The 25252-nt window shown below is 37.9% G+C and overlaps 1 protein-coding gene across 1 annotated transcript in view; it reads right to left on the bottom strand.

The window, feature by feature from the left end:
• TFB1M (transcription factor B1, mitochondrial) overlaps positions 1-25252 on the bottom strand; it is a 58618-nt gene that overhangs the window by 18034 nt on the left and 15332 nt on the right. The window contains exons 3-5 of the mRNA XM_082855352.1: positions 22242-22350; positions 20746-20897; positions 13082-13201 (exon numbers count right to left, since the gene is read on the bottom strand). Coding sequence (XP_082711478.1) covers positions 13082-13201; positions 20746-20897; positions 22242-22350 — 381 coding nt within the window. The remainder of the gene's footprint in view (positions 1-13081; positions 13202-20745; positions 20898-22241; positions 22351-25252) is intronic.

The following is a 25252-nucleotide window of genomic DNA, read 5'->3' as shown; positions in this document are numbered from 1 at the left end:
AAATAAAGAAATTGGTAAATGCTACCACAGCAAAGCAAAACCAAACCAAACCCAAACTGAAATCTCTAGGACTTGTAAAGCATCAAGTACAAGCTAAGTGAGAACATGAAGAGTTTGTTTTAAAATGGCTTAAGAACTGCCCTGTTCTGGCTGCTAATAAGAGGATTCTCCAGATTAAGTTCATTTTCCTCTATCATTTTTGATGTACCCCTATCATTTAATATCGCACTGATTAGTATCTGGATGATAAAGGTTACTTTCAAGTTGTCATTTTTTTTCTTTTAGGTTTGACTCATGTTAACAAAAATGTTTTTATAAATGAGCTGCTTCAATTGGTTAATGGATGTGAAAAGAATTCTTAAAGAATAAAAGATGCTTTAAAAGATGTTAAATTATGATATGTAATTCAAACACTTTATAAGAAAATAAAAATTGAATTTTCTAATGTGCAAAGGTAACATTGTACACTGTTGTTTCTAACAATTTATTTGTTCATTTACGCTTAGGTATTGTTCATAATACAGTGGTAAAGGGGAAAAAGGCTACTTCATTGTACATTAATAACTCATGAAGTGGGAAGTTATCTTTTATGTGAGTAAATAATTTTGGATTGTGCATACAGACATACAGACTAAAATGTTTTATACCTGTTTTATTTGGGAGATCATCTTCTTCTGTATTATCATTACATATTAACAGAATAGCTAAAATAAAGGTACGATTTCACATGGGAATTAGGAAGGCATCGAAAGTATATACTCCTGGACTTCCCTGGTGGCGCAGTGGTTAAGAATCCGCCTGCCAATGCAGGGGACACGGGCTTGAGCTCTGGTCCGGGAAGATCCCACATGCCGCGGAGCAACTAAGCCTGTGTGCCACAACTACTGAGCCTGAGCTCTAGAGCCTGCAAGCCACAACTACTGAGCCCGTGTGCTACAACTACTGAGCCCATGCACCACAACTACTGAAGCCCAAGAGCCCGTGCTCTGCAACGAGAAGACACAGCAATGAGAAGCCCGCGCACCGCAATGAAGAGCAGACCCTGCTTGCCTCAACTAGAGAAAGCCCGCGCACAGCAACGAAGACCCAACGCAGCCAAAAATTTTAAAAAATTTAAAAAAAAAAAGAAAGTATATATTCCTTTTGAGCGGTCAAGATACTTTCTAAACAAATGCCATCTATATTTTCAGCTATATGACTTGAGAATATACTGACTTTACTGACGTCTGCGGATTTCCATCATAGCCTGTAATTTTGCAGAACCCTGTTGCATATCTCTTACCTCCAATAATTTTGTTCATTTCATTGTGCTTCATACATATAAAAAACGTGTCATCTGCAAAAATGCAATTTTGTTTCTTCCTTCCTTGGATTTATAATACTTATTGCTTATTTTATTCTTGAGTACATATGAAAGCATAACTAACGTTAAATTAGATTGTAACAGTAAATACTCTTATTTCTATTCAACACTTATTTTATCTGATTTTTAAGGAGGACAACTCAGGTATTTTTTTCTAATTATAAAACTGGTTTTTAGTTTACATATTTATTTCTTTTACACTCATCCACTTTCAAAAAGCATTTGAGTCAACTTAAAATAAAACTGCTGGTCCGATAAACAGAAAAACCAAAAGATAAAGAAGAAAGGTTAAAATGACAAAGAAAAGGAAGAGAGAAAGGATGCTATTAAATAATCCTGGTTGAAGGTTGCTGAAGCAATTAAATATGAAATGTAGTTTAGAACTTCCCACACAACCAAGTCGGAGAAGGCCACATAAGGAATCTGATAGTTTTGTCTCCTGGAGGAAACCAACAGAGGCCGTTGCTGCTGCCATACTGCCCCGCCCCCCCATTCCCCAGCTGTTCCGAGCGCTGGGTGCTAATGGCTCATAGATGTGGAGCCGCCTCTACTACAAGGTGAGGGCACCAACTGTTCCTAGGAGGTGGCCAGGAGCCAGACCGACTGACAATGGTACAACAGCCGCCCCTTGCCTCGAGGGAGGACAAAACCTGTGGGGCCGTTTGTACCCCAGCGCCCCCCTTCAGACCTTACCCTGGGACCCCCGCGGGACCAGGCTGAAGCTGCGTCTCCAAGCGCAACAACACCCTTGCTTAGCTTTTGCCCTGCCTTGGCCTGCTTCCCTCACTCCTCCTCTTCAGAGTCTCCTCAATACATCACTTTCCCGAAAATCCTTACCCCAATCTCTGCTTCTAGGAAGCCAGACCAAATACAAAAGAATATTAGTTAAGCAGAAAAATATTAGTCTTCTGACCTTATGTCCAAAGGATTTTCAAATACAGGGTAACAGACAGAAGTAACAGCCTCAGTATCAGATTCAAAAAACACAAAAGCATGAAAAATGGCTGTTTCTTATATGGACCCATCCACTTACTAAGCTTATTTGACCAGAGGTCGAGGCCTCAATAGCTGGGGGCTCGTAGCTGAAAGCTTCTAAGATGCTGTTCTCAAAGGTCATGCGTGGATGCCCCAAAGTGCTGACCTTTTCTTTATGTCACAGGTGTAGCATCATTAATTCATCTAAGATTGTATTGACACAACTTATGCTTTAAATCTGTACCATGTTTGGGAGTTGCTTGCTCCATGTGCCATACTTCTAAACAGGCAAAACTATATATAAGTTATATGCATGTCTTAAAAGTTATAATCCACATTATTATATCGGGATATAACAACTTAGTCCATAAATATTTGTTTATAATCATAACAGTAAGCTCTACCTTTCACTGACTGCCTCCCTGTGTGAGGTACTCCTGTTAGCACTGTATATTGCTTATTTCTATTCCTCACCAACAATCCTTCAAGGGTGGCATTATTGCCCCAATCTGATGTATTATTAACTTATCAGCTTATTAACATGACCAAGTTCTCCTAACTAGGAGCGCTGGAATTCCAGGAGGCCCAGCTGACTTCAAAGTACTTCTAGTTCTTCCACTGCTGTGTACTGCCTCTGTTGTATCAATCAGAAGAGCCGGTTGCAATTCTCAGATTGTATCTAAGTGACTTTTCTACTAGGTTGGGGTACAGGACAGTGGTGTGGGAAGGATGTTAAATCACCAGACCCATGACCACAATTTGTAAAAGAAAAAAGATGACATAGAATTCTGAGGGACTAGCTAATGGCTCAGGACTTCTCACACTTGAGTATGGTTGTCCCTCAGTATCTGTGGGGGATTGGTTCCAGGAACCCTACACATACCAAAATCAGAGGACACTCAAGTCCCTTATATAATGTGGCATAGCATTTGCACAGAACCCACACACATCCTCCCGTATACTTTCAATCATCTCTAGATTACTTACAATACCTAATACAATGTAAATGGTATGTAAATAAATAGTTGTCCTATATTTGGCAAATTCAAGTTTTGCTTTTTGGAACATCCTGGAATTTGTTTTTCTTGACTATTTTTAATCTGGGTGTTGGCTGAATCCACCAATGTGGAACCCGTGGATACGGAGGGCCGACTGTAATGTGCAGACTAGTTGAAATAAAAATTACTGTGAAACCCCAGAAATATATGAATTCTCAGGGGTCTTCAGATGCCAGCTTGAGAAACTTCAGAAACAAGTCTTACGTTCTCATGGAAGTATTTTTCAACTGTGAATTTGCACTGCAAAAGAGACATTTTGTTTTCTAATTGGTAAAATAATTTTATGAACTCAACAGTGAAATTAAAATACAAAATTTAAAAAATTCTAACTTAAAAATCCATATACTACAAACTCTAGTAGTTTACGAAACATCAGAGTAGACCAGTTAGTCTAATTTTAAGAACCTAAGAGGCTGTGTTTTCTGTAAATAGAAAAGAATTTGGGGTTCAAACTTTGGGGACTGGGCTAGAGAAGTTAATGAGAGGGAAGAATCTGGCAAGAATTGAGCTCAACTACTTAGGAGCAGGGTGTAGTTGTAACAGCTCCACAGCTGTGAGAGTTCTGCCATTAAAGCTTGATTAAGTTAACTGAAAGACTGATAATTAGAAGGGTTAACCGATTCTCACAGGAAAACTCCTAAGATGGCTATAAATAAGCCCTTCTTGTTATAGCACACAGGAAGTTCTCCATATCTATTCTTAGAGTTTTGGTTGAGAACAAGCACTGAAGTTTAGTAAATTTTTTCTGGGCATATTTTACCTGTGTTATGCTTATGACTTTCTCTTCTTGCGTTTAAAAGGGATTAGCCAGAGGGACACCCTTGTACTGTTATTTTTATCATCTCTGTACGAACTCTTCCCCATTCTTACTTAAGAAAATGAATTTTTAAAGATTTGCTCAATGTAACTATCAGTCAAATATTTTCTGGCTTTCCTCAGAGCATTCCTGATCTGCCCTAATATGGTAAAACTACTTCAGAGCAGCAGCTATTCTTTTACAACTAAAATTTAATCATTTGATTTACTGTTTTCCTTTATCATAATACATTCTCTCTCCTCTTTGAAAACTGCTTTCCTGGATTAAAAATAAATCCTCTGCATGTAGTATTTGCAACATGATGAAAAGCACATACAGAAAACTGCTATGAGTATGTTTAATTTGCCAAAAAGCAAACATCCTCAATAAAAAGAGAATCAAAGACATAGCTAGCTTTTTAACGCATAATAGTTTCATAAGACCTTAATCCTGGAGGAAAAGTACTTTAACTATATGTGGATCTTGTCCCTAAATCAAAGATAAAGTTGACAATAACCTCTAAACACCATCAACTACCCTCAACTAGGTAACTAAAACAAAGAGTTAGAAACTTTCCACTAAAAATATTCTAATATCTACCCTGAGAAACCTTGGTAAAATGTAGATGTCTAAAGATTCTGGATTACAGCAATCACCATAACTTTAAAAGCCTAAAAGTGAAGATAGTGGTTTCTGATATAACTGGCTCTTATACTACTGAAAAAGTTATATACACATATATACGCACTACGAGAAGAGAAGGCTATATGGTGACTTGGTTTTCTTTATTACAATGGCCACCTATTCTAGGATAAAAATATCCCTGAGAGCACCACTGGGTTAAATCTGATCATGATCTATATCTCCAATCATTAAGTTCTGTCTAGGATCTAATAGGATCTATTATTTTGGAAGAAGTCATTTACAATACCTGAAAGCTTGAGATGCTGAAGGGAGGTAATACTGACCTTGATTTAGAAAAAGCTGACAATTAAGTCTGTTATAAAAGTGGAAGATGGACTGAATTCCTAAAGTTACCCGAAAGCGTGGCTAACTGTGGTCGACAACATGGCAGAGGACGTGGAAGGTGGCAGCAAAGGCCATGGAGATGCCTCAGATCACGGTTCAATTTGTATAAACAGGTCAAACGCTATTGGTCAGGGGCTCCATTCTAAATCTATAACTTACGTCTATACCTAAATCTAAAAACCACATGATTTTTTCACGATATCTACTTATATTAGTGAATGTCAAACAACGTAAAGGAAACTTTGCAAGACTTCAGAGTTTCAGCAAGAAGCAAGCTGGTCCCTCGCTAGCTGTGCGCTCCCTGAAGGCAGATGTCTGACTGCGCTACCGCTCCTGTCACCACCCCCTCTCTGCCCAGCTAGGGCTTTTCATGCGGCTGGGGCTCAGGATATCTTCAATGAAGAAATAAATAAGTTTTTATAGCACACGTCCTGTAGTAACTCATCCAGCAGTGCTTCTGCTAAACTAGACACTGGCTTACTGATTTGTACTTTTGTCAGAGAAGCTTGGTTTCTGTAATTAGCACTTACTCTTCTGTGATTAGCACATAATAGTCAGAGTCTAGTTTAATATCCAACTAGTTTTCCACAGATGACTGATCACAAGTAATACTGTCAAAACAAGGTCTCTCAAAAAAATGGGGGAAAAAATCATGATAAATATAATATGTTCGGATCTTTACCGTGACATCAGCATCCTGGCAGCACGACTTGTCTCTCTTTCTCTCCCCTTTTATATACAATTCATCATTCATAACCGAACAGGAAAAAGTGCCTCTGCACGTTACACCGGACCAACTAGGAGATTTCCACCCACCTGTGCTTCAGGAAGTAGACAGACAGGACCGGGAAGGGGGCTGTGGACCCCAGGAAGGCAGTGAGCCTGCCCCACACCCAGCACCTTGATGGGGGTGGGGTGGGGGGAAGTGAAACTGACGACTGAAAACCACAGCAGACGCTCAGGGAGACAGAGAACTTGCAGACGTCCAGACAAACAGAGGGAGAACCAGGCACGCCACCGGAGCGTGATAAAGACAAGCGTGGAGCTGAGAAGGAGGAACTCAGGAGTGAGCCCCCCTCCTTCCCTAGAGCGACACAGCAACGTGCTGGGCTTTCACCAGGACAGTGGTGACCTCGCTTCACAGAGGAGGTGGAAAGAGAAAGGGGCGAGTAACCGACCTCCCGGCTGCACAGATCGCAACTAGATGGACCTGCTTCTCTCCAGCAGCATCTGGATTTCTGAGGAGGGACCTCCATGACTGGGACGAGGGAGAGGAAAGGGAAAGAGGCAGACAGGAATAACAGAGTGCATGGAAGGTGCTGTTCTCTGCTGTCTGCCTTGGGATTTCAGCAAGGGGTCTGCCATGGACCTCTGGGCGGACCCCCACTCGAGGACCGTCCCTACTGGGCTGTGAGCACTCAGAGCCTCAGGTGCTAAGCCCAAACCTTCCGCCGCTCTGCCACCGACTTTTTCTGCCGAACTTTTTTTTTTTTTTTTTTTAACACCCTTTCAGAGTGCAGCCCCAAAGCCAGATCAGGTCAAGAGAAACCAAAAACTTGAGCTATAGCGCCACCTTCTGGAAAACAAAAGAAGGGTTTCTATTTGCCCGTCTTATTTTAACAAAAGTAAAACTAAGTGTGCTACTTCAAATGAGATGGCAGAGGCACAATTCATCAAACACGATGAAAAACTGGTAATATGGTATTCACAAAAAGAAAATGATAATTCTCCAGTAACTAAACTCAAAGGCACAGAATATTGTAATCTAACTTACAAAGAATTCAGAATAGCTGTTATGATGAAATTCAGTGAGCTACAAATAAACTCAGAAAGGCAATTCAATGAACTCAGGAATAAAATGAGTAAAAAGAAGGAGTTCTTTACCAGAGGGATTGAAATTTTAAAAAAGAACCAAATTCTGGAGCTGAAGAATTCAATGAATGATATGAAAAATACATTAGAGAGCTTAAGAAATAGGGCAGATCAGACCAAAGAAAGAATTAGCAACTTGGAAGACAGGAATTTAGAAATGACTCAGGGGTGAGAACTAAGGTTTTTAAAAAGTGAAGAAATCCTAGGAAAGCTATCAGATATGATGAGAAAAACAAATATAAGAATAATTGGTCTTCCTAAAGGAGAAGAGAGCAGAGAATGTATTTAGAGAATTAATTGCTGAGAACTGCTCAAACCTGGGGAAAGAATTAAGCATACATGTCCAAGAAGCTAATAGAATACCCTATCACCTCAATGCAAAAAGACCTTACCCAAGATACATTACAATGAAACTGTCAAAAATCAATGATAGAGAAAGAATCTTAAAGGCAGCAGGGGGTGGAGGGGGGGAGGAAAGTAACCTACAAAGGAACCGCCACTAGGCTATCAGCAGATTTCTCAGCAGAAACACTACAGGCCAGGAGAGAATGGAATGACATATTCAAAGTGTTGAAAGATAAAAACTGCCAGCCAAGAATAATTTATCCAGCAAAGTTATCCTTCAAGTATAATGAACAAGTAAAGGCTTTCCCAGACAAACAAAAAGTGAGGGAGTTCACCACTAGACCTGCCTTGCAAGAAATGCTGAAAAGGAATTCTTCAAGCTAAAAGACACTAATAATGACATTAAAGCAACAAAAGAAAGTGCACAATACTCTTGCAAAGGTGAAAAACAGTCAGAATTAGAAAACTTTATATTAGAATGGTGTGTTAACCACAATTATAGCATAAAGGCTTAAGGAAAAGAATATTAAGGATAACTACAGCTATTACAATTTCTCTGTGAATCCACAGCATAAAAAGTGAGATATCAAAGATATAAAAGAGGAAGAGTGAAAGGGTGGAAACTTTATAGACAAAGATAAGGTGCTATCAGCATAAAAAGAAGTGTTTTGTTTCTGAGATGTTTTACGTAAGCCACATGGCAACCACAAAGCCGAACTCGATAGTAGAGTCATGAAACATAAAAAAGGGAAGACTGAGCAAGTGACCATGGAAACCCACCACATTAGAAAGGCAGACAGAAACAGAGAGGCAAAAGAAACAATGGTGATACAAAACAACCAGAAGGCAAATGGTAAGATGGCAGCAGTAAACCCTTGTATGTCAATAATCACTAAATATAAATGGACTGCATTCACCAATCAAAAGGTACACAATGACTGCATGGATTAAAAAACCAAAACCCAACTGTATGCTGCCTACAGGAAGCTCATTTCGGCTCTAAAGACACACATAGGCTCAAAGTGAAGGAACGGAAGTGGAAACCAAAAGAAACTGGGTAGAGCCACACTTGTATCAGACAAAATAGACTTCAAGCCAAAAAATGACAAGAGACAAACAAGGTTGTTATGTAATGATAAAAGGGTCAATACATCTTGAAGATATTGATATAATAATGGTAAATATATACACACTCAACATTGGAGCACTGAAATATATTAAGCAAATACAGTAAGTCCCCTACATACAAACCTTCAAGTTGTGAACTTTCAAAGATGTGAACGTGCCCCTGTATGCCAGCTGTTGTGCTGTACTACTGTACTTTTCAAGGTACTGTACTGTAAGATTAAAAGTGTTTTTTAAAATTTTTGTGGGTTTTTTAATGTATTATTTGTGTGAGAAGTATTATAAACCTATTACAGTACAGTACTATAGAGCCGATTGTGTTAGTTGGGTACCTAGGCTTTGTTGGACTTAGGAAAAATTGGACTTAAGGACACACTCTCGGAATGGAACTCATTCGTATGTAGGGGACTTACTGTACTAACATATCCAAAGGGAGAAATAGACAACAATGCAATAATATGCCACTGTCGGCAATGGACAGATCATCCAGACAGAAAATCAACAAGGAAATGTTGGAAACCATACTCTAGAGCAAATGGACGTAAACATATAAGGAACATTCCACTCAACAGGAGCAAAATACACATCCTTCTCGAGGGCACATGGAACGTTTTCAAGTATAGATCATATGACAGGGCATGAGACAAATCTCAGAAAATTAAAGAAGATGAAAATCACACCAACTATCTTTTCTGACCACAATGGTATAAAACTAGAAATCAGCAAGAGGAAAGCTGGAAGATCTAAAAATACGTGGAAACTAGACACACTTCTGAACAACCAATGGGTCAGAGAAGAAATCAAAAGAGAAATAAAAAATTATCTCAAATAAAAATACAACATATTAAAACCTATGGAATGCAGCAAAAGCAGTTCTGAGAAGTTTACAGCAATAAATGCATATATTAAGAAATCAGAAAGATCTCAAATAACCTAACTTTATACCTCGAGGAATTAGAAAAAGAACAAAGCTAGCAGAAGAAAGGAAATAATAAAGATCAGACTGGAAATAAATGAAATGAAGCCCAGAAAAACAATAGAAAGAATCAACAAACCCAAAAGCTGGTTCTTTGAAAAGATTAAAAAAATTGACAAACCTTTAGCCAGACTAAGATAAAAAGAGAAGACTCAAATAAATAAAATTAGAAACGAAAAAGGAGACATTACAACTGAGACTACAGAAATACATAGAACCATCCAAGACTATTACGAAAAACTGTATGCCAACAAATTAGACAACCTAGAGGAAATGGATAAGTTCTTAGAAACACACAACCTATCGAGACTGAATCACGAAGAAACAAAATCTGAACAGACCAATAGTGAGCAAAGAGGTTAAATCAGTAATCAAAAACCTCCCAAAACAGAAAACCCCAGGACCAGATGTCTTCACTTGAAAATTCTACCATTCAAAGAAGAATTAACACCAATCCTCTCAAACTCTTACAAAAACAGAAGAGGAGGGAATACTTCCAAATTCATTCTATGAGGCCAGCATTACTTTGAAACCAAAGCCAGATAAGGATACCACAAGGAAACTATAGATCAATACCCCTAATGAATACATATGCAAAAATTCTCAACAAAATATTAGTAAGCCAAATTCAAGAACACATAAAAAGGATCATGCACCATGACCAAGTGGGATTTGTCCCTGAGATGTAAGGATGGTTCAACATACACAAATCAAAACAGGTAATACATCACACTAATAAAATGAAAGATAAAAATCACATGATCACCTTCCTAGATGCAGAAAAAGCATTTGACAATTACAACAACCTTTCCTGATGAAAACTTTCAGTAGATTGGATATAGAAGGAACATAGTTCCACAGAATAAAGACCACAAACAACAAATGCACAGCTAACATTATACTCAGTGGAGAAAACCTGAAAGCTTTTCCTCTAAGATTAGGAACAAGACAAGGATGCCCACTATCACCACTCTTATTTATTTAAGAATATTGGAAGTCCTAGCTAGACTGATTAGACAAGACAAAGAAAAGGCATCCAAATCGGGAAAGAAGGAGTAAAACTGTCACTATTTGCAGATGATATGATTTTGTACATAGAAAATCCCAAAGACTCAACCAAAAAACTCTTGGAAGTAATCAACAATTTCAGTAAAGTTGCAAGACACAAAAATCAACATACAGAAATCAACTGCATTTCTATATACTAAGGATGAAACATCTGAAAAGAAATAAAACTATCCATTCACAATAGCATCAAAAACAATAAAATACTTAGGAATAAACTTAATCAAGAAGTGAAAGATCTGTACAGTGAAAACTACAAGACTTTGCTGAAAGATATCAAAGAAAACACAAATGGAAAGACATCTTATATTCATGGATTTGAAAAATGAATATTATTACAATGTCCATCCTACCCAAAGCCATCTATAGATTCAATGCAATCCCCATGAAAATACCAATGCCATTCTTTACAGAAATAGAAAAAAGAATTCTAAAATTTGTATGGAACCACAGATGTCCCTGAATAGCCAAAGCAATACTGAGGAAAAACACAAAGCTGGAGGTATCACACTTTCTGAGATATCATACTTCCCGATTACAAACTATACTACAAAGCTACAGTAAAAACAAAACAGAACAAAACAAAAAACAGTAATGTTACTGGCACAAAAACAGACACATAGACCAATGAACAGGATAGAGAGCCCAGAATTAAACCCTTGCTTATATGATCAACTAATATTTGACAAGGGAGCCAAGAGCACCCAATAGGGAAAGCATAGTTTCTTCAATGAATGGTGTTGGGAAAACCGGATAAACACACGCAGTGAAACTGGACTCCTTTCTAGGATCAAACACTTAAACACAAGACCTGACACTACACAACTCCCAGAAAAAAACAGTAGGAAGTAAACTCCTCCACTTGGTCCTGGCAATGATTTTTTTTGGATATAACAACAAAAATACATAGAACAAAAGCAAAAATCAACAGAAGGGACCACAAACTTAAGAGCTTCTGCATAGCAAAAGTAACACTTCACAAAATGAAAAGACAAACTACAGAATGAGAAAAAATTTTTACAAATCATATACTGGATAAGGAGTTAACACCCAAAATATAAAAAGAACTCCTACTACTCAATAACAACAAAACCCCAAATAATCTGATTAAAAGATGGGCAGAAAAACTAAATAGACTTTTTTCCAAAGAAGATAACCTAATGGCCAACAGGTACATGAAAAAATGCTCGACATCACTAATCATCAGGGCAATACTAATGAAAACCACAATGAGATATCACTTCACACCTGTGAGAATGGCGATCAAGAAGGTAAGAGGTAAGTGCTGGTGAGGATGTGGAGAAAAGGGAACCCTTGTGCACTGCTGGTGGGAATGTAAGTTGGTGCAGCCACTACGGAAAATGGTATGGAGTATCCTGGCAAAATTAAAAACAGATCTACCATATGATCCAGCAATTCAACTTCTGGGTATTTATCTGAAGAAAATGAAACCACTAACTCCAAAAGATACATGCACCTCTGTATTCATTGCAGCATTATGTACAATAGCCAGACAGGGAAGCTAACCTAAATGTCCATCGATAGAAGAATGGATAAAGAAAATGTGGTGTATATTTTATATACATATATTATGGAATAGTATTCAGTCATAAGAAAGGACACCCTGACAACACAACAATCTGTGACAACACAGCTGGACCTTGAGCACATTATGCTAAGTGAGATAAGTCAGACAGAAAGACAAGTACTGTATGTTATCACTTACATGTGGACTTTTAAAAAGCCAGACTTGTGAAATGGTGGTTATCGGGGGGGGGGGGGACAGGAAGCTGTTTAAAGGTACAAACTTACAACGAGTCATAAATAAACCCTAGAGATATAATGCACAGTAAATATAAACAATATTGTATTATAATAAAACTTGCTAAGAGACTAGAACTTAATTATTTCAACTATCAAAAAGAAAGGATAATTATGTAATAAGATAGAGGTGCCAATTATTGCTACAATGGCAACTATATTACAATATATAATTGTACCAAGTTAACATGTTGTATACCTTAAATTTATACAATGTTAAATGTCAAATATATTTCAATAAAAATAAACAGATAATGTTTGATGTAACTTTAGTTAGAAGTCTCCATCAGAAATCACAAAGAAATACTGATTTCTTTTTTTGAGTATTGGGTGACCATATAACTCATCTTAAATACTGGGATACTTTTAAGGGTAAAAGGGGATAATAATAATAATGATAATAGCACCACCAGGGCAACATGGATAAACCTAGACATTTGGTCACACTATAGAAGGAGAAGAAAAATTAGAATAAGAACTATTCATACTGTGATGTTTATGGTTCTCATTTAGAAGAGGTAAAGAAAAAGGTGTGGTACGGTGTGCATATAAGATCAGATTCTAGAGATAATTTCCTATGACATATCCTCACAGGAGCAAAGATTACAATTAAAATCCTAATTCTGGTATGCTAAAACAAACAAAAAGAAACTCACCTCTGGTTTGGGGATGAAAGCCTGACCTGGAATTGTCAAGATGTGCTGAACGTCGCAGAGGTACTGGGCCATGATGGAGAGGCGACTACGCTGCTTGCTTCCTGTAGTGGCTGTAAGTCTCTGCACAAGGACACAAAGGAATTTTAGCAAGTAATTCATTCATTATCTATGAACACTAGGTAGATTTTCTGAGATAAATTTTAAAAGCATAGGCTATCTGACATGATACAAAGCCAACATGGAGAATATTTTCCTCCAGTACTAACTGAGGTACATCTAAGAAGCGTGAATTATATCATATACAGCGCACTCAAAAAAATCATATAAGAAAACTTCCTTACCACTGGCTGTTGGGATTTTCAAACCACTGTTATATTATGTAGAAGACACTGTATGAAACAAGTAATCAGTAAGTACTGATAAATGAAAAAGTTAGCAAGAATAATGAAGAACTAAAGATGCTTTAATTTTATGAACTACCCCAATATCTGCATGAACATTTTCAGTGGTGTGCTTTTCTTTACTTAAATGTAATAAAACCTTGAATATTCAGAACTATTGAAGAATTGGCTGTTTTTGCAACTAATTTTTACAAAAAACTAGGAATTTATTCTCTTAAGCCCCCAAACTTTTTTTTTTTTTGCGGTACGCGGGCCTCTCACTGTTGTGGCCTCTCCCGTTGCGGAGCACAGGCTCCGGACGCGCAGGCTCAGCGGCCATGGCTCACGGGCCCAGCCGCTCTGCAGCATGTGCAATCTTCCTGGACCGGGGCACGAACCCGTGTCCCCTGCATCGGCAGGCGGACTCTCAACCACTGCGCCACCAGGGAAGCCCCAAACATTTTAATTTTAACATTAGGTATATTCAAATTAACTCATAAATACAATTTCAACCAATAACCCAAAAGGATTTTTAGAAAGAACTTTAAATTCCATATAAATTTCATATAAAAAAGCAAAGGGCCAAGACAGCCAGGATACTCCTGAAGAACATCAGGAACTGGGGGAACAGGGGCAGGGGCTGCTGTGTGGAGATGAGGTGGGGGGGACTCGCCTTGCCAGATATCAAAATTAAGGCAGCACGGTATTGCTAGAGGTACAAACAGACCAATGGAACAAAAACCTTAGAAAGAGACCCAAGCACGTGTGGACATTTGAACTGTGACAGATGTGAGGTAGCAGCTGCCAGTGGGAAAAGGAAGGATCCTTCAGCAATACTGGTGTAAACAGGAATCTACAAGGAGGACAATGGAGGTCCATATCTCACATCACAACCAAAAATAAATTCCAAGTGAATTAACAGGAAGTGAAAAATTTTTAATTTTTATAAGTAAATATCTATGACCCCCATGGTAAGGAAGAATTTCTTAATAATGAAAAAGCAGAAGCAAGAAAAGACTGATGTATTTTGTTCTATTTAAATTAAAAACTTCTGTGTAATAAAAACACTATAAAGGTAAGGCACAGACTGAGACAAGGTATTTGAAACTGATATCTGACAAAGGATTAGTGCTCAGAAGAAACTCCTATAGCTCCATAATCAAAAGATAAACAACTAATAGAAAATATGATGAGAAATACGGTAAGAGCAACCCCAATGAACCATAACCATAAACTATGCATAAGTAAATTACAGATTAGGGACCTGCACATTAAAACCATATGAGATACAGTTTCATATTCATGAAATGAACAAAATTTAAACAACAGAAAAAGAACCTAATACTGGCAACAATATGGAGCAGCAGGAATTCCCATGTGCCGCTAGTGAGACGCGAAATTGGCACAAGCACTGTGGCCTATGATCTGGCAATATATATAGCAAAGCTAAATTTGGGTAAACCCTTATGATCCTTTAGGTCTACCTCTATGAACATATCCTAGAGACCTGCTTCACAGGGAGATATGTACAGGGATATTCACTGCAACATTATATGTAGTATGCAAAAGAAAGTGGAAAAACATAAAGGCCCATCATAGGTGAATAAACTGTGGTAATTCTGACAATGGAATGCTAAACAATAGTTACAGTGAATAACAAGAGACACCAACGTAAGTCCCAGAGTAAACAATAACTGACAGAAAATATGTACAGTATGACTCCACTCACATAATAACTTCAAAAGATTATTTCTTATTGTTTACTCTCTGTGTGCATGTGTATATCTATCTATCTATATCTGTAGAGCAAGCAAAACATATTCATGGGCATAATATCAATTTTAAGACAGTTCAATTCATAGGAGGGAAAAGGGGGATAGAAGAGGGCTCCAAACATATCTATTTTATTTCTTAAAAAGATATGAAAAATATGGCAGTATATTAAAATTGGACAAAGCTGAGTGGTGGATAAAACAATTAGGCATACATATTTTTCTAAAATGTAGCCTGCTTCTCTACGTTCTTAGAACTCCCTGGACATTCTAAATCTCTTTTGAATGATAGAGTCAACATTACAAATACCAACAATTACTGGAATAATCCTGGGGCCAGGTATGCCTGTGCTGTGCCGTACTACTAAACAGTCAAAGATGGAGCGCTTTTTGAGTCACTGGGTTGGCCAAAAAGTTCATGTCCCTCCCCCCCCCGCCCCCCCCCCCCCGCAAGATGGCTCTAGTAGCACTCAGCTGTCTTTAACTACATTTGAAACAGATTTGTTAGATTGTGACAGCTGTCATATCAGTGTGCATTGAAAAAACCTTATCAAAATTGGTAAATTTTTGTGTAGCCATTTTAATATTGAAGATTCAAGAAAAAAAGCAACATTTTCTGAATATTATGCTTTATTATTTCAAGAAAGGTAAAAACGGAACTGAAACGCAAAAAAAAGATTTGTGCCAGTGTATGGAGAAGGTGCTGTGACTGATCGAATGTGTTAAAAGTGGTCTGTGAAGTTTCGTGCTGGAGATTTCTCGCTGGACGATGCTCCACGGTCAGGTAGACCAGCTGAAGTTGATAGCGATCAAATCGAGAAATTGAGAACTCAACATTATACCACCCAGGAGCTAGCCAACAAACTCAACATACACAAATGAAGTGCTGAAAATCATTTGCACCAACTTGGTTATATTCAACGCTTTGTTGTTTGGGTACCACATAAGTTAAGTGAAAAAAACCTTGACTGTATTTCCGCATGCAATTCTCTATTTAAATGTAATGAAAATGCTCCGTTTTTAAAACAAATTGTGGTGGGTGATGAAACGTAGATACTGCACAATAATGTGGAATGGAAGAGATTGTGGGGCAAACGAAATGAACCATCACCACTCCAAAGGCTGGTCTTCATCCAAAGAAGGTGATGTCGTGTACATGGTGGGAATGGAAGGGAGTCCTCTATTGTGAGCTCCTTCCAGAAAACTAGACGATTAATTCCAACATGTACTGTTCCCAATTAGACCAACTGAAAGCAGCGCTCAATGAAAAGTGTCTGGAATTAGTCAACAGAAAATGCATAATCTTCCATCAGGACAATGCAAGACCACATGTTTCTCTGATGACCAGGCAAAAACCGTTACAGCTTGGCTGGGAAGTTCTGATTCCTCTGCCATATTCACCAGGCATTGTACCTCTGGATTTCCGATTACTTCAGTCTTTACAAAATTCTCTTAATGGAAAAAATTTCAATTCCTTGGAAGACTGTAAAAGGCACCTGGAACAGTTCTTTGCTCAAAAAGATAAAAAGTTTTGGGAAGATGGAATTGTGAAGTTGCCTGAAAAATGGCAGAAGGTAGTGGAGTACCATTGTTCAATAAAGTTCTTGGTAAAAATGAAAAATGTGTCTTTTATTTTTACTTAAAAACCGAAGGAATCTTTTGGCCAACCCAATATATTTACTGTGCTGCGTGTTTCTCCTTCCTGCTTCACTGTCACGTGTCAAACTCTAATAGCCCCTTTTACTTTGCTGCTTCTAACCAGCTGTGGGCATGAACACCACATAATTTGGCTTGTAAAAGCTTTGCCTTAGGTCAGATTTAAAAATAGGCTTTAATCTGAGATACTGAGAAAATTTCCTATGGGCAAAGTTAACCGTAGATTTTGTAGCATATTTTGTTACTTAGAAGCCATCCCTCATCTCAACCCTTTTTACTTCAGATTACCTGGCTCTTGTCTGTATTTGGACAGTTAAAATTACCGGGAAGTCAAGTTAAGACAAGTGATGAGTTGCTACAGTATATATAACAAAATAAATTCTTCCCTTCTAAAATGTAAAGCCGAGAACTGTACATACTCTCATGCAAATATCAAAAACAAAGACAAATAATGGAAGTACAGATTTAAGTTAAAGAATAAGCTTATGGATCAAATGGTCAAAAATATTTCTAGCTCTTTATAAAGAAAAAAGGAACTTTACCACTGGCATAAGATACAAAATTTTTAAAATGCATTGTGCAAACTGGCACCATTCAAAGCAGTTGTGTAAAACTAAAATGCAGCATGAACATAATCACAAAATTAGAAAATAAACCAAAAGAAATGCCCAGACTTAAATGATCTCATCCTGGATTTTCTTTCAGTATTTTACTTTACATCTGAAAGGTGTGTTCCCACTGAAGAGAATTTAAAAATCACTTTAACCAAAAAGCAAACCAGGGAGGCATGGATGGTAAGCTAATTTGCTATAAAGACACATTTAAGTACAATATATTTCACCTAGAGTGCTACGTATCCAGTTATGCCAGGGGAAGGGGTGTCCTGATAGACACCTATCCAATGTAACCCATCCAATCTTTGTAGCAAATACACACACAGGCTGTGGAGATGAAAATATGTGAATCGTATCTTATAACTTAGAAGAAAGCAGCACACATACCTGTCCCTAATTTATTAAGGAAAAATTCAAGCCACAAACCAGAAAGCTCTGCAAAAAGATTGCATTAAACGCTAGCATAAGAGTTAAACGGTCGATCAACCATTCAAACATGAATTGATGTTTCTTTGACAGATGTATTACAGGTAAAGCTATGAAAATTCAAACTCCATCACAGGATAGACTTGAAAAGCAACAGCCCAGGGAATCAAACCAGGTAATTTTTTGGTAAAAAGAAAAACTCTTAACCCTTAAGCTTTTAAAAAATTCTGATTGAATATAAGAAAAACAACGGGTCCAAGAATTCACAAGGACAGTGTTATTTATTTTCCTATTCATCTAAAACAATTGTAAGTACAAATAGAAAAATTAGGCTTATACTTGAGAAGCTGCACAGCCAAACACCAGGGACGATGAGAACTAGATAATTAATGGAGAGGTGATTTCCTCCCCGCCAGGGATGTGACCATTCACCAGCCAGGGTCCCCTGGAGATGGCAGGAGATGAAGAGGCTGATGCTGGACCCAGAAAGAAGAGACCACAGGTCTGGCCACAGAAAGAACGTGAACATCGTGACTTCAGCAGAAAACATATGACCTGTGTTCAAGTTCAGCTTTCCCTGTAACTAGCTCCACAACCTGTGGAAGGCGTTAAACTACTCGGAACCTCAGTTTCATCATCTATGAGATGTGTTAAGGTCTCATTTATTGCTACACAGTCTGATTCTATTTTATGAGCTGTTAACTTTAAACTGTCTACACGCCTCGTAATGTGTGAGCTGAATTCTTAAATTTACACCCTGTAGTCTTAAGAGGAACACGCTCGTTTCTGTTCTGTAACTCACAAAGCCAGGCCAAGCAAATGTTTAAAAGTGCTTTCTGTGGCTAAATACAAAATTACAAACATGACAGTGTCAAGAACAAACAGAGGTTACATAAGAGAACCCTGCTTAGTCTCCCATTGAAACTTTCACTTGCAAAAATCAGAGGAGCAGTGTTATCTACACTTCTAAAGCACTCCGTTAATTACAGACTCAATATAAACTCTTCTCAATATTAATACTAAAATCAACTTTTTGTTAAAGAAAAATAATTGCATACGGTTAAGTGGAAGCAACACTATTATTAATAAGCACAACTGACACTGAGTCATTGAAAATGTTATCCCACCTCCTCAGCCTCTGTTCCTTTGTTCTTTCCCCCCAAAGAATCAGAGTACATAGTATTTTGCATTTCTATTGTGTTACTGAAGAACAGAAATACCATAATAATCATGTCAGCTGAGAAAGAAAAACCAAGGACAAATCCAAAAGCTGAGAAAATAAGAAGAACTACTAGCATGGCCTCAATTCAAACCAACAGAAGAGAATTAACAGAGTCACGAGGAGGAGACGACTAGGACCTTAGGAAAAAGAGGATGTCATCTTAGAGTTTCTAACAAACACAAAAGGGTCCTAATTTTTGTGATGGATTTTATAGCCAAATAATCTAAAACAAAGTTTTTCCAACTGTGGCGTTATTGACATTTTGGGCTGGTTAGTGCTGAGTAATTCTTTGCTGTGGGGGACTGTCCTGTGTACTGAAGGATGTTTATCATCATCCCTAACCTCTATCCACTAGATGCCAGAAGCATCCCCAACATTAAAAAACCAAAAACCTCAGAATATCCAGTATCTTGTCAAAAATTATCAGGCTTGCAAAGAAGCGGAAAAACGGGACCCATAGCAAAGAGGGTGGGCAAAGTCAACTGGTAAAACAGTACAGAAATGACAGAGGTAATGAAATTAGTAGGCAAAGATCTTAAAATATCTATTACAGATATTATACATATGCATAAGGATGCCGAGGAAAGCATGAACATAATGAGAGAAAGGGAAGATATAATAAGACTCAAATGAAACTTTTAGAGATAAAAATACAATATCTGAAATGAAAAATAAACTGAGTAAAATTAACAACGGATTAGACACTGCAGAAAAGAGTGGTAAATTTAAAGCTGCAGAATGATCCAGCATTGCCACTTTCAGGTTTATACCCTAAATAAATCTTGCCTATGTGCACCAGTTGACATCAAAATAGGAACGTTCATGACAGTTGTTTGTGATAATGAAACACTGAAACTAATGCAGGGTCCCAAAACAGGAATATGGACAGATAAATGACAGATAAATAGTCAAAGAGTGGGTAGTAAATAGCTGTACAAATAAACTACAGCTATGAACACGAGCAGATCAGGATAAAAAGAATACAAAGAATACACGTTGTATGAACCCACCTCTATAAAGTTAAAAAATAGACAAAACTAAAGTATATTAATTCTACAGATAAGAATCTATGCGATAAACTATGCAGGGAATAATAATTCGCAAACTCATGGTATAGATTATCTTGGTAGCAGGTGGGGGACAGGAGATGTAATCAGAATGAGGTATACAAGAGGGTGTCAAAGATGTTTATAATTTAATTATTAACTTGACTTGGGTGGTGGAGATTCATATGTTCTTTTTCTTAAGCCATACATACACAAAGCCATGCATATACGTTATATACTCTTTTGTATTTATATGTCATAATGAAATTTTTAAAAAAATGCTTATAGTCTACAGATTCCCTCCTTAAACCTCTGCACTTCAAAAACTGCTCTCATCTGCCCTGAGGGTTTATCTTCTAGAGAGACAAACTTGGAACACTCCAGCCATGGGAATGCCTAGCAGGCTTATTAGCTGAATCAAAGTCTATCTATTGAATAATAAGACATGCAGCCCCCTTCGCTTTCTCAACTCCAAATTATCACATTCTTTTTGTTTTATTTGGTAATTTGATCACATGATAAAATAGCCAGAAAAAGTTAAAACTTACCTCTGCCACTTCCTTTTGAAAAGTCAAAGTCATCTGGGTTCTGCCATAAGCAAAAGGTCCATTTCTCTGAGAAACGTTTTCAAGCCATTTGATAATCAGTGGAGTTGATACACTAAAAGGCAGATTTCCAATAATATGTACATTTGGAGGATCTGGTTGGCATAAGAAAAAAAACTTGGAATGATTATTTCATCAATATATTCTGAATACAATTTTAGCTAAGAGTAAAATCAAACTGGATATTAACAGCATCAAACAAAAATATACAAAAAGATATGGCTGAGTATTTTCCAGTCCATTTATTCTTCAGAAGCAATGTTTTCTCACAATCCGCTTTGAATTATCAAGGAAAAAAAATCCTACCTAATTACTATTCAGTCAAAGTCTTCAGGTTTTGGCTTAGGAAAAATATGAAAAAGAACTGGTTTGAGGGAAAAGATCATTTGCTTTGGACATGATGAGGTCAAAGTTCCTATGGGGCACCCAGATGAAGCTGTCAGATACCTAGGCAGGGGATACAGGCTGGACGTGAAGATTAAGTGTGTGCAGTATACACATGGTAAGTGAAACCACAGGGGAGGAGTAATCCAGGCAAACCTGCTGCATGAGAAGAGCAGATTCCACCCCTCCCCCCCAGCTCAGAAACAACATGTAAGATGTGGCTGGAAAAATAACCACCAGCAAAGAATACTTAGAGAAAACTCCCAACAATGTAAAAGGAGGAATAGGAGCGCCTGGTATCAGGAAGACAGGAGCAGAGAAATAGTCTAGAAGAGAGTAACAGTCAGATTAATGCCAGGGAACTTGAGATGGATTGAAGCAGGCAGTTAGGTCGGTTGTCACTGTGTCTGTGACGGGCTGGGCAGGCAGAAACCTGAAGGCTGGTGCCGAGAAGAGGACAGTGGGAGCCTGGCGTGCAGCGGCCAGAGACAAGGGGGGCAGACATGGGGGCATGCCAGAATCGCCCCTCCAGGTGTTCTGAGGGGTTTTATGGGCAAGAAACACACCCCATTTATCTATGTATTCCAAGGAGCTGGCACATAGCAGGTACCCAGTAAACACTGTCTGTGAATGAAGAGCACCTTGGTTAGTCATTGAATGTGAAAGACAATGGAAATAAAGTTAGAAAGGTGTGGGTACAGCTTGGTTCACTAAAACACTTCTTTTTTCACCACTTGGAAAAAGTAACACTTTATAGTTCATTCCATCCTTATATGGTATCATAAAAATAGAAAGTTTATTTGAACAGAACCCAAAATATTTGAAAAATATCGGGTAAATAAATTAGAATTATAAAATCAAATTACTTTATCTTACTTTGGAACAAAGTGGAAAAGCAGAAAAAAATTGCAATGCGCATTACCTATTTAATTCTAGTCATTTAATTTTTAATATAAATATATAATAAACATTTATAATGTATAATAAATAACATAAATATTTGTGATCTAAATAATTACAAAAGAAAATAAGAAAACCAACCCAAAGTCACTTACCATCCTCCCACTGTCTTTTGAGACTTTCTGGAAAAGCATTTTCTATCTTAAATGTCAAGACATCTCCATGGACAATTCTCAGTTTTCCAGGTGCTGCATCAGAAAGCATCTAGTTTACAAAAAGGTCAATAAAATGAGCTCATACACTTTGGAGAAGAGTAGAACTAATTTTTTTCTTCAAGTCTGTGCATCGTTAAATAAAGCTGAAAAGCCAGACTAAGAATGATCATTAATGAACTAATAGCATGCTGTGTCCACTGCAACAGGCAACTGTGGTGTTTGACTTTCAACACATAAGAATGACTAGGGATAGTGGCAGATACTAGTATAACAATTGCTTATAACATCACAAATAATACATTATCTTAATTCTGACCCACAGAATGACTTGTATTTCTGTACAGATTTAGCAAAAACTCCACTCTTACCTGTCTTTTTAAATTACAGACTAAACAGTCTCCCAAGGCAACAGAAATAAAACCAAAAATAAACAAATGGGACCTAATCAAACTTACAAGCTTTTGCACAGCAGAGGAAACCATAAACAATACAACCTACAGAATGGGAGAAAATATTTGCAAAGGATGTGACCCATAAGGGCTTAATTTCCAAAATATACAAACAGCTCATACAACTCAACAACAACAAAAAAACCCAATCAAAAAATGGGCAGAAGACCTAAACAGACATTTCTCCAAAGAACACATACAGATGGCCAATAGGCACATGAAAAGATGTTCAACACTGCTCATCATTAAAGAAATGCAAATCAAAACTGCAATGAGGTACCACCTCACACCGGTCAGAATGGCCATCATTAAAAAGTCTACAAATAACGAACGCTGGAGAGGGTGTAGAGAAAAGGGAACCCTCCTACACTGTTGGTGGGAATGTAAGTTGGTGCAGTCACTATGGAAAACAGTATGGAGGTTCCTTAGAAAACTAAAAATAGAATTACCATATGACCCAGCAATCCCACTCCTGAGCATATATTCAGACAAAACTATAATTCAAAAAGATACATGCACCCTAATGTTCATAGTGGCACTATTCACAATAGCCAAGACATGGAAACAACCTAAATGTCCATCGACAGATGAATGGATAAAGAAGATGTGGTACATATATACAATGGAATACTATACTTAGCCACAAAAAGAACGAAATAATGCCATTTGCAGCAACACTGATGCAACTAGAGATTATCATACTAAGTGAAGTCAGAAAGAAAAAGACAAATAGCATATGATAACACATGTAGAATCTAAAATATGACGCAAATGAACCTATCTTGAAACAAACAGAATCACGGACATAGAGAACAGACTGGTGGTTGCCAAGGGAGGAAGGGGGAGTGGGGAATGGAAGGATTGGGAGTTTGGGGTTAGCAGATTCAAACTATCATACGTAGGATGGATAAACACCAAGGTCCTACTGTGTAGCAGGGAACTATATTCAATATCCTATGATAAACCATAATGGAAAATAATATAAAAAAAGAATGTATATATATGTATAACCGAATCAGTTTGCCGTACAACAGAAATTAACACAACATTGTAAGTCAACTATACTTCAATTAAAAATTATTGATAAAAAATAAATTAGAGACTAAGGACATTATAATGAAATACTGAGAATTAATTAGGAGCAAATCATAGGAGAGATGGACTTAATTCAACTAAATCTTTGTAGCCTAAATATATACAAAGGATTCTACATATTACCAAGATCTTTAACTTAATCGACGACTAGAGTCAAACAAGCAGAAAGTCATGTGTTGTCGCCAAGCTGTCCGTGGCAGAGTCTGAATCACTTCCTTGACCAGAGTATCCCTAAAGTACTTCTGATCCACAGGCACTTGCAACCTAATGAATTATCCTGTATGGGTTTTTTTTTTTTTTTTTTTGTGGTACGCGGGCCTCTCCCTGCTGTGGCCTCTCCCGCTGCAGAGCACAGGCTCCGGACGCGCAGGCTCAGCAGCCATGGCTCACGGGCCCAGCTGCTCCACGGCATGTGGGATCTTCCCGGACCGGGGCACGAACCCGTGTCCCCTGCATCGGCAGGCGGACTCTCAACCACTGCGCCACCAGGGAAGCCCACCCTGCATGTTTTAACAAAAGCTACCTCCCAGCCTATTTCTACCTTCCACTATTTGCTTTCCTTCCTCTTCCTTCAGTTTTTCTGAGTAAAAAAGAAAAATAAATAAAGGAAAAACGTACTCTTTCCTTAATCTTTTTTTTTTCCCTCCATCTCATCCATCTTCATATCACATCTTAAGAAATGTCCTTACAATACTGAAGTGCTGGCACCTAACTAAAAAGAGCCTTCCAGCTAAGCCATCTATAAATTTGCATTGTGTTAAGTGCCCTGGACCCAACACAAAACTTGATTCTTTAAGTCCTTAGTTAAAAAACAAACGACAACAAAAAAAAAACAGATGCAATCCCTGAGCTTATAAAGCTCAACATGCAGGAGTGACTAAAATCGATGAAAACAAACACATCTAAAGTAGGTCACAAAGGAAGAGGTAACCCTCTACCCACATTAAATCTCAGCTCAGGGAGCTCAGAGAACCTTGGCTCCAATTCAAGGAACTTTTGCCCTGAGCATCCCTTGGACCTTCTTCTCTAGCTCAATTAAAGCTAACTAATTCTCCTAACTCTCCTCTTCACTAACTGAGGCAACTGAGGAAGGACGAAAGCACCACCACAGAAGCCAGAGAGGAGACATGGACCAGGGCACCCAGTTGTAGATCACTTACACCTTTGGGGCAACAATGTGCCTTGCACATGCTTCTTTAGAGCACTGTGTATTACAATTATGTATATTTAAGTTTCTTTTCCCTGCAACAACATAGGTCCCTTAAGGGCATCTGTTTCTTATCTATCTTAATATCCCCTGCAGCTGCAACAGTACATAGTAGTGCTTCATTATATTTGATAAGTGAATGAATAAGTGAATGCTCAAATGGCATTCAGTTTTCTGTGAAGCTGGAATACTCCTCTCCT

This window comes from Leucopleurus acutus (genome assembly GCF_964270905.1).
Source record: "Leucopleurus acutus genome assembly, chromosome: 15".
Taxonomy (NCBI): domain Eukaryota; kingdom Metazoa; phylum Chordata; class Mammalia; order Artiodactyla; family Delphinidae; genus Leucopleurus; species Leucopleurus acutus.
The sequence above is the reverse complement of the archived record's forward strand: the minus strand, read 5'-3'. Positions and strand labels throughout refer to the sequence as shown.